This window comes from Agelaius tricolor, unplaced genomic scaffold, assembly GCF_023055355.1.
Source record: "Agelaius tricolor isolate 1412-34295 unplaced genomic scaffold, bAgeTri1.0.p SCAF_9, whole genome shotgun sequence".
Taxonomy (NCBI): Eukaryota; Metazoa; Chordata; class Aves; order Passeriformes; family Icteridae; genus Agelaius; species Agelaius tricolor.
The window spans coordinates 18,614,009-18,627,333 of record NW_027269269.1 but is presented as its reverse complement, the minus strand read 5'-3'; the positions used below and the strand labels follow the sequence as shown (position 1 = coordinate 18,627,333).

The following is a 13,325-nucleotide window of genomic DNA, read 5'->3' as shown; positions in this document are numbered from 1 at the left end:
TAACGCGGGCGGGCGGAAGGGAAAGGGGTGCAGGAGCGGGGCGATCAGGGGTTTTGGTGATCGCAGGGAAGGGGGGGGGGAGGGATCGAATGCTGGGAAAGCGGTGCAGTAGCGGAGGTCTGGGCTTGGGATGTAGGAGGGATGCTCAGGGAAAAGGATGCAGGAGGAGTAGTCGGGGAAAGAGGTGCAGGAGGGATGCTCGGCCTGAGAGATGCAGGAGGAACGCTCGGGGTAAGGGATCCAAGAGGGATACTCCGGTGAGAGGTACGGGAGGTGTGCTTGGGGTGAGGGATTCAGGAGGGATACTCGGGGTGAAGGGTGTAGGAGGGATGATCAGGAGAAGGGATGCAGAAGGAGTAGCTGAGAAAAGGAGTCCTGGAGGGATACTCGGGGTGAGGGATACAGAAGTGCTCGGGGTAAGAGGTACAGGAGGAGTGCTTGGGGTGATGAATGCTCAGGGTGAGGGATTCAGGAGGAATACTCAGTGAGAAGTGTATAGGAAGGGTGCTCAGGGGAAGAGATGAAGGACGCGTAGTCAGGGAAAGGGATGCTTGGGGCGTTGGGATGCTGGAGGGATGCATGGAATAGGGATGCTCTGGGTGAGGGATGAGGTAGGCTGCTCAAGGGAAGCAGTGCAGGGGGGGTGCTGGTGGAAAGTGTTGCAGGAAGGATGCTCAAAGGCAAGAATGCTTGGCAGTAGTGATACAGAAGGTTTTTCAGGGGTCAGGATGCAGAAAGGAGCTGGAAGTAAGGGCTGTTTGAGGGTCAGGATAGAGTTGGCGTTCTCAGGAACTGGGATGCTCCGAGGGAGGGATACTCAGGATAAAGGGTAGGGGTGCTTGGGAGGGATACTCAGAGGGATGCTCTGGGGTTGCAATGTAGCAGAGGGCTTGGAATGAGGTCCAGGAAAGATGGTTGGGGTGAGAACTCCTGAAAAGGCTGAGATGCAGGAAGGATGCTCAGGAGAGGGATTCTTGTAGGGAGTAGTTTGGGAGAAAGGGCTGGGTTTTGGGATTCCCAGAGAGATGCTTAGACAGAGGTATGCTCTGTGGTCAGGGTGCAGAAGGGAATGGTGGAGGAAGGGGAGCTTGAGCATTTGACTTTTTGGGAATCAAGGTGAATGCTTGGAGGGAGAAATACAGGAGCAACATTGGAAAGTGGGGGTGTGTGCATTCCCCCACTGCCTGCAAACCTGTTTAGAAGGCAGCATCTTGTTATAACAAACTGGCCAAGACAGATTCAGGTTTTCCCCAGGGAAGCTGACCTAGGGAGAGACGCCTGGGGATGTTCCCATGTGATAGGGAGCCAAAGACTCTAAAAGTGAGGGTCAAATTCAGATTAGCTGAGACCCAATCCAATTTCAGGTTAGATCTGCTCCAGCTTGGACTTTGCAGGTATTACTGAAGAATAAAAGCAGACGTTGGAATATTTGCACTGCTATGATGTTTTCATAGCACTTTGGGAGCTCAGCTAGGCCATGCTTCATCTGGTGGCAGGGAAATTTCAATGGCATGCCCTATCTAGACTGAAAGGATGCAACTGAGCTTTCACCTGAGAAGGGGTCTCAAAATGCTTTGGGCACCTTTGTGATAGAGTCCATAAAGTTTGTCATGGTCTCACATTGCATTCCTACTTTCTGAATTGGCAGATGCAAAGCCAAATATATTGGGGGCTGGAGGGAAACTGAGGTATCAAATGAGCATCATACCCCATTTTTTCTTTCCTGAAGGCACCACCAAAAATTGGAGATCTCTGTCTCCAAACAGTGAATCAGTGTCTGATGAATCCCAGGCAGCGTTGGCAGTATCCGCCCTCAGTCTGGTATGCTTTGGTGAACAGGATGTGGTTTTTCCTTGGGTTATATCTACGGTTTTAATTTCTATACGGAGACAAAAGCAGACAGAAACCTGAAGATATATCTAGGGTTTTAATTTCTATACAGAGACAAAAGCAGACAGAAACCTGAAGAAAGAAGAGTGATTTTAATGCTATAAATACCTTCAGGAAAACAGCCAGCTTTCCGGAGTAGATGTATTTACAATCTCCAGGGACATTGATAGAGAGGACCTTGGCCTGAAGGTCAGTGCATCCCAGATCTGGGCACTCCCAGCATAAAGCCTTATGGAAGTAGGGTGTCACAGCCCAGACTGAGAGCTGTAGCTAAGCAGGAAAGCAGAAGTTGTTTGGGGAAAGAAAAGGAAGATACCTTCAACTGGACGATGTGAGGAGGAAAACTGGGAAAAACTTACCTATTGCAGGCAGAACAGAGCTTTTGGGCATCCAATGCCAAATAAATTCAGAGAGATCAAAAGCAGCTGTGGTGGGTTATTTTTGTGTGGAGTTGGTGCTGGGCTTACCCACAGAACCAGTGGTTTGTCACTGCTGGTCTGGTGGTTTGAGCAAGCCTTGCCTCACGACCCTTTCTCTCCTGCTGGTTTTCAAGGCAGAGAGTAACTTAATTCCTTGTGTCTTGCTTTCTGTATCTGTACCAGTATGGTTGATAATAAGCTAGTGATGGTTTTGAGATGCTTTATTAGAAAAGGATACCAGTAGGTACTAGAGATGTGTGTTTGTGGTTGTTGACTGAAGGGGAGGAATGGAGCTGGGAGGAGCAGTCTGCAGAAAGAGAGGATGAAATGTTGGAGCTATAGGCTCTTTTTGGTGGTGCACTGATTGCTTTGACATCCAGCCAAAACATTTTTTTTTAATTTGGTGACTGAGTGCCTAACAGCAAAAAACAGAGCAAGAGAAGAAACTCAGGGATCTGTGTGCACCAAAAGGATTAAAGAAGAAGCACTGAAGAAATAAGAGAGCAGGGTAGGGTAGGTAAGATAGATGGGTTGAGATAGGGCAGCCTGCCCAGCACTGTTGTCACTTGGAGAGAGCTGATAGAATTGTATGATGTGGTCAAACATATTTATGATGTTTTAGAGGAAAAAAAGAACCATGAAATACATGGTACTGTAGAAAAAAGGAAAAGGGTCCGCAGTGATCTGTGGATCTAAAGTATCAACAAATTTTTAAAAAGGTAGGGAGTACTATATGATAAATTTAGGCTGATTGCAAATAGGTATCTTCTGATTGATTATGTTTTTGAGACCTTTAAAAGAACTTGGCCACAAGAGAGGAATTCATTGTTCTCAAGGTGGAGCTCCTGCATGCAAAGCCATGCAAAATGCCAGCAGTCCAGTTGGGTGACAATGCCTTAAATAAACCTTCACTCTCTGGAGAGAACTGAAAGCTACTGTCCTGCAGAGTGTAGGGACAGCCTCCTGCTCCAAATCTGCTACTGCCTGTGGTGCAGGGCAATGTCCTGTTCCAAATCTGCTGCCTGAGGTGAAGGACAATCTCCATCGGTGCTGTACTAAAGGGCAGTTCTGATTCTGAGGATAGAAAAGTATGAAGAGCCTTGTCAGCCAAAAGTAATTAACTCTAGTGAGTAGGAGACACACAACATGAATGCAATCTGCCACTGGAAAACAGTCTGGGACAGGAAGCAAGGAATATGTGATCTCCTTGAAAAGCAAAGGTGAATTTAAAAAGGCAGATTATAATCATATGCAAAAAATTCAGCCAGTCTTCTGTGCTGGCAATTTTTCCCTGTTATGACTGCAAATGGGTAGAATCTCACTTCTTTTTCTAAAGGGCTATTTAATGGGATTTTTCTGCAGTTATTATTTCTGACTTTCTGCTTAGATCTCATAAAAATTACCCTGGTGCTCTGCTCTGCCATGCCACTTTATGGGGTTCAACTCAGCAGCTGAAAGCAAAGGACAGTGGAGCATCACTATTCATGTATTTGCAGGTCTGGAGAGGCTTGGCTGCTGGCTCTGTCACAGCCTATTCCATCTCCTTGTGCAAATGCTTTGGTCTAGATAGTTTTTAAGTCCCTTCCAACCATTCTATGATTCTATGGTCTAGATGTGCCTTAGTTTTCATATTGCTACAATAACATGAGTATCTATTAGATGTGGTAATGATGTGCAGGCTGTGGTTTCCCCTTCTTAGCTGGATGAACAGCAATGTACTTTGAACAAAAAAAAAAAAAAAAAGCCCTTTGCCTATGAATTCATTGGACATTTGTTCCCTGCAAAAAAAAAAAAAAAGTTGTTACTACACAATTGCTTCGATATTTCTGGAAAACAGACCCAGAGAGGTGACAACAGGGCTGGTCCTTGTAGGAAGTTGTATACCAAGTCATGGCAAATTTTGTAGAAATTTTAGAGAACAGAGTATTTTTTGTGCCTATTTGATAGTGGATATCAAGGCACTATGTGAGCTCCCTTTTATCCTGCAGCAGCTCAGCATGCTGCAGGATTGAGCCCTAATTGCCTGGCTGCCTGGAGGATGCAGCAGGAATAGCAGTAATGTCTTGGCTGACATAAAAGAAACCATTTCGGCAGGAGTTAAGGACAATAAAAGGTGAGTCTCATTTCTGTACTTCCCGACCTCCAGGGAGTTCAGGGAGTAGATATTTTTCTTCTTTGTAAGTCAGAGGCAAACCACTTCATGTATCACTCTATGTTTGGATGGTGGGAATTATTTTTCCTTCTTTAGTGGTATTTATCAAAGTCTCTATGATGCCATTGTAGGAAATGTGCTGAATTTATTACTAAGGTTCCCTAAAGGTAAGGTACATTTTGCATCTATGTTTTCAGAGCTTTGTTAAGACCTAGGGTGTGGGAACTGGTACCACATTCTGCAAAAAGTGCTAAGTAGACTTTACTGGAAATCTGCTGCTGGCAGGGATAAAGGAATGAATTGATTTAGAAGTAATTGGATAGAATTCAATTGAAATGAATCCTAATTAAAGAAAAAGAATGGGCAGAAGAGAACTATAAGTACAGCTCAAAAGTGTACAGAGTATGAAAACTAGACACAAGCAAAGCCAAAGGTGATTTTTCATCCCGTGACTGGGTTTTGGGGTTTTTTTGCAGTTTACTCAGTTTGGAGAGTGACACTAAGTTGGCCAATGCTCCTCTTTGCTTAAGTTCCTTTTCTCTCTCTGGTTTCTAGAGTGTGCTTGGGTGTCTGTCCTTGCAGGGAGCCATCTTGTGGTCAGCAGGCATCTTTGATGTCAGTAAGGATTTTGAGATTATGCCCTGCACCATCCTTATATCAAAGACAGATGTATGTACTGCTAATTGGGTAGGAAGCAGGCTGGAACTATCCTAGGACCTTGCCTTTTACATATTTTTTATGAATGATATGGAAGAGGAGATGAAATTAATTTTATCAAATTTGTGAGTGAGACCAGAGTTGAAGAGTAGTCAATACTCTTGGGGACAGGGCTGCCAAACAGGAGGGCCAGGACATGCTGTGGCTGATGTGAACCTCATGGAATTCAACAAGGACAAATGCAAAGTATTTTGGGGTGGACGCTGGGGATGGGCTCAACTGGGATGGACTAACCCCTTGAACTGTTGAAGGCTGGGCACTGACAGATAACAGCTCCCAGTGCCTACAAGGAGGTTATTGAGGAGATGAATCCAGGAGTACAAGGCAGGTGAATGGGAAAAAACAGACATAAATTGAAACAAGAGCTTCCAACTGCAAATAGGATAAACCTTCCCACTACGACATAATTAGAACAGGAGCAGGTTGCCCAGGGTTGTTGTATGATTTCCATCCTGGAATATTTTCTAGACCTTAATGGATAAATCCCTGAGCAGCTGGAGGTGATTTCAGCTGGGCAGGGTTTGGGCTAGAGACCTCCCAAGGTTCTTTTTCTCCTCATTCTGTGATTTTGCATGTGTTATTCCTGACAGTCATTCACTGGGGTAGCAGAACAGTTTTGCCATTTCCTGGGATGTTTTCTTTTTCCCTCCAAAGTTCATATTGTGTACTCTATGTTTTATGCGAGCTACAAAAGAGATGGGAACCTCAATGTGACTCTTCAGTTTAATAATCAACTCTTTGACCTTCTATTTCATCCTTGTGTGTTCCAGGAACTCAGTTCTGTTCATAAGCAGGAATGAGCCAATCCTCCCAGCTCTTCAGTGTGTTGTTAATGCTGGTGAGGAAGAAGTGCAAAAGGTTGTTCTACTTCAGGAACACTCATTATAGAAGCCTGATTGTCTGAATATTTCGTCTCTTTATTTCAGTATTAAACAGAGGAGAACCAGGGACCAGATCTCCAAGGTAGCATTCAGCTGCACGACAGTGAACCGTCCTTCCCTCTCCTGCAGTTCCCTGGGTTATTTATGACACACTTCCAATTTCTACAACAAATGAGACAGTGATCTTACAGACAACACTCCAAATCATTTTACTGCTCCACTGCAAACCCTGACTCACTTTCCACAGAGGTCTTGGGGAGGAAAAAAGTTAATATTAGCTGCTTAAAAAAATATCTGAAAGCATCTGGAACTGTGCTTGTCTTGAATTAGCCATCTTAATTCCTAGCCTTTGACATGTGAATGATCTTTTAGTTTGAATGCTTTTTTAGTGTAGTTTTAAGACTATAATATTTATTATTGCATATTACAAAGCCACTTAAATGTTGCTTTGATGTGGTTCTCAGATTTGTAATATATGGCCTATATGGATATATATATATATAACATATACACAGATATGTAATATATGGCTAGCATCCTCCATCCTGGCCTTGTCTGGCCCACACCCAGGGAGCAGTTTGGTCTACCCTGATACACAGCAGAGCCGTGGGCTTGTCTGTCCCCTCCCACTGCCACAGGGTGGTTGGAGAGGTGCAGGTGGGACTGTATTACCTACAGCCTAGCTTTGTCCTGCAAAGCCCTTCACTGGTGAGGAGGACATGGATCCTTCACCACAAGGTCAACTCAGGTGGTTCTCTCTGTGTGTCTTCAAGGTCCTTATGTCCATATAAGTCATTATGATGTTTCCTGCTGAGGAAGATGATCCTTTGGGACTTGTTTGCCTATTGACTGTGAAGAGACTTTGTTTCAGCCGTGTCCTACTACACAATGTCAGTTGTGACCCAGTTGCACTCCAGGCAGCAGCACTGAGGAAGCCCATCCTCCTGTCCCTTTCTGTGATCAGCCTGAGGAAGAACCACGCCCTTTTAGGAGATGCAAGTTTATCTCAAAATTCAGATGAAATTAGACTCTTTGCATAGAAAACCTGGTGAAGTTTGGCAATGCTAAAGTAGCTAAAAGCACAATCATAGTGGGGACAGTGGTGGGCAGCCATCATATCTGAGAGGGACAGCGAGAGCACCCAACACCACATACACCAGGGGACTGTGGTGATTTGTGGGGTTAGGTCTAAAAGAACTGTAGCCATTGTTTGACCATCCTGCCTGTGTGGTTATTAAATATTAGACTCCGAATGTTTCTGGGTGGGATGTGCCTGGCTTCATCTGGCCTCGCTGCTGGACCAAAGGCGGCAGCTGTGGTGTTTTCACCCCAGAGATACCTTTGGCCGGCTGCATGCTGCAGCTGGGCACTCAGAACAAATCCAGGCAAAGTAGGAACTCAGTTTACATCTGATGGAAAAGGTTCAGGCAACAGTGAAGAGAAAAGCAGTGGGTTCTGCCATAGAGCTTAAATCCAGAGTTTTATTGCAGCACGGTAGGCCTCTGAACATGGTAACAGCTCTCAGACAGACACCCCGGCCGCATGGTCTCGTGTCCTTTGAAGCCCCGGGGACAGGGAGAGGGGAGGGACAGGTGAGGGCCAACCAGGTGTGAGGAGGGGAAGGCTCAAGGGATACAGACACTTGGACAGGCCAAAGAGCCCGGACCTGAGGGGCATCTGCCAACCACACGACGCCCTGCTGGAATGTTAGGATTGATGGACAGCTCTGAGGCAGGAGGGCAAAAGGGGGAGGGGGAAAGGTTGGCACACCTGGGGAGGTTGGGATAGGTAAAATAGGAAATCTCACTGCAACATGTGGTGTTTCCAAATCACTGTGCCTGGCTCAGCATGGATTGCTCCAGGGAAGTAATAGTGAGACATAACTAATGAACACTGTATATCCTCCTATCTCCTCCTGGCCCTTTATCTATATGCCAGATGACTGGGGTGTCTGGGATCAGGCTGGGAACCTGCAGAGGGGAGGTGAAAGGGCTACCAGCCTGACTGCAGGTGTGTGCCAGTTTGTGTTTGGCCAAGGCAGCCACTGAGCTGCAGCAAGGACAAATGCTCCTCCTGATTTTGGACTGTCTGCAGGCCCCATCGGCTCTCCAGGTTGACTTTTAGCCTTTGCTGACACTGTGGTACTTTCTGTTGAGGTGAAAAGACATTATCTCTGGGATTTTGTCTTCTCCTTTTATCTTGTCCTCATTTCCCACTGGTTTAATGCAGGCTGGTCCCTCAGGAGTCCTGCTTATATATTCTATCCTGGGAAAACAGTGTGATGGAGAGCATTAGCTCTGCCATAGCTTGTTGCAGGGAAGGCAGCAATAGTGCTTGATGGGAGAAAAAATAAATCCAGCACATGAGCAGAGGAATGTATGAGTCAGCAGGCAGGGGCCAGAAAGGGCAAAGTGGTTCTTGGAGAGGCACTGCAATGTAGCCTGTGGTCATCGCTGGATTGGAGGTGGCTATATATATATATTTATATATGTATATATATTTATCAGTAATGGTTTTTTGTCATCTTGGGAGATTGTGGGCAAGCAATGATGGGAAGAGGTGATATTTGGTGAAGTGGGAAGGCTTCCCAGCCAATTAGCTGTGAGTCAGAGCTTGATGTTTGTGTCTGGCATGGTTTTACTTCTCCACCCTCAAGCAGCTGTCTACAGGAGAAAAGACACTCTCTGGCTCAGATAGAGGCTTTCTCCAGGGATGGCATGGTCCTTGGATGGCATCTGCTGAGGTCTCTTCTGGCTGTCATCTGTGAAAACCATACTTGGGGTACATGTCATCTGCATATGTATTCTTCGTAACCCTGTCCACCTGAAAAACTTCAAATGCTTCCAAAGTGCTAATGAAGGATCTTTCTACTAGCCCCACTAGGAACTGGTGCATGTTGTTCTCATTTCACAGATTAGGGAGCTGAGGAACAGAAAGGTGGGGATTATTATTCTGGTCGAATACATGAGTGTGGCTCATTTTAGGCTATAGGCAGGAAGGGACTTTCTCCAAATGTGTATTTGTGCAGTGCATTGTGCTGGGGGGACCTGCTGTGGATGAGCCTTTTTAGTCCCTGTAATACATTATAAGAAATCCTGACTGTCTAATTTTATCACTCTATAATGGTTTGGTTTTTGTTGGTTTTTGTTGGTTTTTGTTTCTTTTATGCAGTAGTGCATCCAACAGCTGGTTATAAATGTTATTCTGAACTTTTCCTTGGGAATTCCTTGTGTTTTAAAAACTGTTCTCTAATGCTTTATTGCTGGTGAATTCAGGCTGTGACAAATGGGAAACTTTGCCTGACTCTGCAGTTTCTCTCCCCGCTTGCTTTGGTCCCGCATACAAATGCGGCAGGTCCCTGGGGAGCAGCCAAGACTGCACCACTCAGATGGAGTGGCTGGCAGCACGGTGTAAATGTTAAACAAACACCCCTGCCATTGCACAGAGAGGCTGCAATCCCACCTCTGCTTCCCAGGGCTTTTCTCTCCTTCCCTGAATGTGAAGACAATCATCGGGACCATCTCTGCCTCTTGAGGACACCTGAGCCAGCAGACACCACTGTAAGACTTTGTCTCCCTTAATTCCCACTTGTGCCTTCAGTGGATGTGTACTTGGTTGTTTGCGAGACAAAAATCTGTGACTGATCAGAAGAAGTTCTGTATCTTTTTGTATTCATTCCATTTGGGGTCTTGAGTCTCAGTCAAACATCATGAATGGAAACCTTTCTGAATGCTATATGAAAAAGCCACAAGAATTACCCTCTTCAGAGTGGTTCCAGATAGCTCTGCTTTTTTGAGCTCCCTTGCCCCAGCCTGGGCTTAAAAGCTCGGCAGACCCTCCTTGAACTAACCTGCTGCTCTGTCCCTCTCTTTTAGGACCAGGGAGCAGAGATGGATAAGATACTGGAAGCTGTAGTGATGTCCTCTTACCCCAACAATGTGAAGCAAGGGCTTGTGAGGCGCGTCATTGAGGCGGCGAAGCAGCCCATGGACAGCGAGCAGTGCTGGTCCATGCTGGAGCTATCCACCAAGCTTTATCTCACTGGGGACACCAAGTATAAACGAGAGATTGGGAAAGAGGTTTTGGAGGTCTATGGCCACTATCACCCAGAGGAATTTGAGGAGTTCTTCAATGTCCGCTTCCTGCTGAGTCTCCTCCAGGAAGGCTATGGACCTCTGGGAAAGAGAAGCCACTATGTCCTTGATTATATCCAGTTAGGACTGCAGTTTGTCCTGGAAAGCCCATCAGCAAACAGCATCTTCAGCTTATTGAGGATCGAGGTGCTCCGGAAAGTCTGCGAGAGGCCCAGCCCCAAGCAGTGTGCGAAGATCAGCAAACTCTTAACGCAGCATCCTCAGTGCATTCCCACAGGAAAACACCAGCTCCTGTTCTGTCAGCAGCTGATCCGGTGCATTGGGCAGTTCCAGTGTGTCTCCGAGGGGGAAGAGGAGATCATGGAGTTTTTGGAGCAGGTGAACAAAGTGAGTGGTCTGCTGCAGAGGATCTGGAGGACACAGACCTCAGCCATCCTGCCCTCTTTGAAAGAACTGTTCACTATCATTTCTTCAACAGGTAATTTAAAAATAATAATTTAAAAAGGACTGGGAATGTAAATGTTGGCTCTGATGAAGTCAAACTCAATTAGTTTGGCATCTTGCAGAGTTTTCATCCACTACAGAAATGCAGCCACAGTTTAAATATAACATACAAGCATCTCTTAAAGTTACCAGGGCTCTGAGCTGGGAAGACAATATCACCCTGAAACCAGAGAGAGTCTGCAGATGGGAGCTGCTAACAGGATGGAAGCATTTGCAGCACAAGTTTGTGTTCAGCACTTTCCAACATCAGCTGGGCTTCAGGGAAAGTATCTTATCTGCAGCTTGTTAGAGTGGAACTTGAGAGCTTTTAGAAAATCCACTCTCTTTTGGCTGCCTTGGTGGTGCCCCACAGCCTGCTCCCTACCAGAGATTAGGGATAAAGCCAAGCAGTTATTTCTTACTGACCTAGAGGTATGAAGCCCTACTGACTGTCTGAAGGGTGGTTGCATCTTAGGGTGAGACAGGCAATATTTATTCAACTTCTGGGGCTTTTAGGTTATTGTGGAGGGTTTCAGAAGGTTTTTGGGAGGTACCAATGCTATGAAAGGCTGGTGAGCTCCTGCTTTAGCTATTCCTAAGACAACAGGAGATGGGTTTTTCAGTATGACAGCCTCATCCATTGGAAGGAGGCCCATTTCCAGGCAGGCAAAATTGCAGTTGCATCCTTTTGCAATTATTTGCAGTATTTAGTAAAAAGAGAGCAAGCAGAGGAAATTTGGTACCTGAGTGGGGCCAAACACGTGCCTGTAATCTCTTCCTCCCTTGGGGCTACATATGGCTTCAGGGAGCAGCCATCTGCTAAGATCCAGTTTCATTATGTGCTGCACTGGGATCTGGGGAATTGTCCTCCTAGCACAGCCAATGGTAGACTCTACACTGCTCATTGGCAGCAGCTCAGTGTCTGCTCCATGATGTGTGGATGTGGCATATGGGGATGTGGTTTAGTGGTGGACTTGGCAGTGCTGGGTTAAGGGTTGGACTGGATCTTTGAAAGCTTTTCCAATCTAAACAATTCTACGATTCTATTTTTTGTGGGCAGAAATTATTTGGTTTTTAGGACAAGAAATGACCTAGTGTGCCTGTTTTTCCTGTCAACTAACATCTTCACTGCTGGGGGTGATCCCTCTGGGTGTCTTGCAGAGGAACAGGAAGCGCCCTCCAATGCCTTGGCCAGCGTGGTTCAGTTTGTCCCTCTGGAGCTCATGGATGGCGTCATAAGAAACCTCACCAATGATGACAGCATCACTGATGTGCAAATGATGATGGCCATTGGCAGGTAGGAGAGGCTGTGGGAGTGAAAGCTTTAACTCAGTTTGGAGAAATGCTCTGTGTGGTTTTAGCCCAAGCAGTTTGGCTGGTGCTGTCTGGTGAGGAGTGTGTAGGGAAAAGAAAAACTTCTGTATTATTTCTTCTAGCCCTGAGGCCTGAAAGAACTAGAATAAAGAGTGGTTTTTATTATGATTATGACTATTATTATATTTGTTTGGCTTAATTTAGTTTATTTTCTTATAAATAATTGCATTATCGGATGTCCAATATAGGCTATGTTGAAGAGGTTTGATTTTTTTTTTCCTGAAGCTATTGAGGCCTTTTTCTTCCCCAAAATCTCCTTTTCATGATTTCATTATGATCTCTGTCTCCCTTCAGAAGGATATCTTCTTAAGCCACCAGTTACAGCTAAAGACTTATGTGAGGGAGGTATGCCCAGCTGTTTCCAGGTCCCGCCTTGGCCTTTGTCAGGTGGGTGTGCTGCAGCCGGACAGACAAAGTCAATGGAGACCTAGTCAAAGCATGATGAAGAGTAGTGGGTGAAAGGCTACCTGATATGGCAGACCTGGTCTTTGCAGCACCAGTGCCCTCTTTGGCATCACCAGGTCTTCTTTGCACTCTTATGTCCAAGTCCTACAGCTCTTCTGTGCTCTAGTGCCTGGCTCTGCACTTACTTAAGTGTATCTTCAATGATCTTAAGGATATTTTTCAGCCTAAATTATTCCATGATTCTGTCTTTAACCCATACTTCCCTTAGAGGTCTCCATTTAAACAGATGATATTCACATGCAGTGGTGTGTCCACTTAACACAGGGGTGCTGCTCTGACTTGATCTCACTGGAACCATCTTTTTTCCTCTTCTTATTACAGGATTTGTGTGTCCTTCCCAATATGGTTACATGACAGAAACATATTATTCCTGATGAAGTTTTTGTATGCAGAACAGAGTTGCTTCTCTTTGGCCTGCTAGGGAAGATCATGGTTTTCCCAGAGTCCAGCAACCCAAGACAAAATATTAGATTATTAGTTCAGTTCCTAACCCTCTTCTCTATCTTTTTCTCTTTCTGGACACCTGTGGCTACAAGCTCCAGACAAATCTTCTTAGAGTGCCAGTGTCTAAATACAGAGATTGCCAAATCAATTCCTTAAATTCCTGCATCATTCCTTAAAACAGTCTTTGTCATGCAGAAGGAGGAGTAAATAATTAGTAAGAGCCCACAAAATGTAATTAACATCACGTAGGATAAATGTTGAAGTTTTGGCAGCATATTTATGGCAGATGGGTGTCCCAAAACCAGCATGACCCCAGGCTGTTTGATATGTGTGCTCCATGCCTAGAAAATCAAAGGAAAATGTACAAATTGAAGATCTTTTAGCCTAGTATCCCCGACAAACTGGT

The 13,325-nt window shown here is 45.4% G+C and overlaps 1 protein-coding gene across 5 annotated transcripts in view; it reads left to right on the top strand.

The window, feature by feature from the left end:
- Positions 1-13,325, top strand: part of USP35 (ubiquitin specific peptidase 35) — a 28,043-nt gene that overhangs the window by 786 nt on the left and 13,932 nt on the right. For 2 of the 5 annotated variants that reach the window (XM_071432928.1, XM_071432926.1), the window contains exons 2-3: positions 9,935-10,631; positions 11,798-11,933. In XM_071432928.1, coding sequence (XP_071289029.1) covers positions 9,950-10,631; positions 11,798-11,933 — 818 coding nt within the window. In that variant the 5' untranslated portion in view covers positions 9,935-9,949. Of the gene's footprint in view, positions 1-121; positions 265-9,534; positions 9,620-9,934; positions 10,632-11,797; positions 11,934-13,325 lie in introns of those variants that run through there. The other 3 variants (XM_071432927.1, XM_071432925.1, XM_071432929.1) reach the window with 3 other exon arrangements.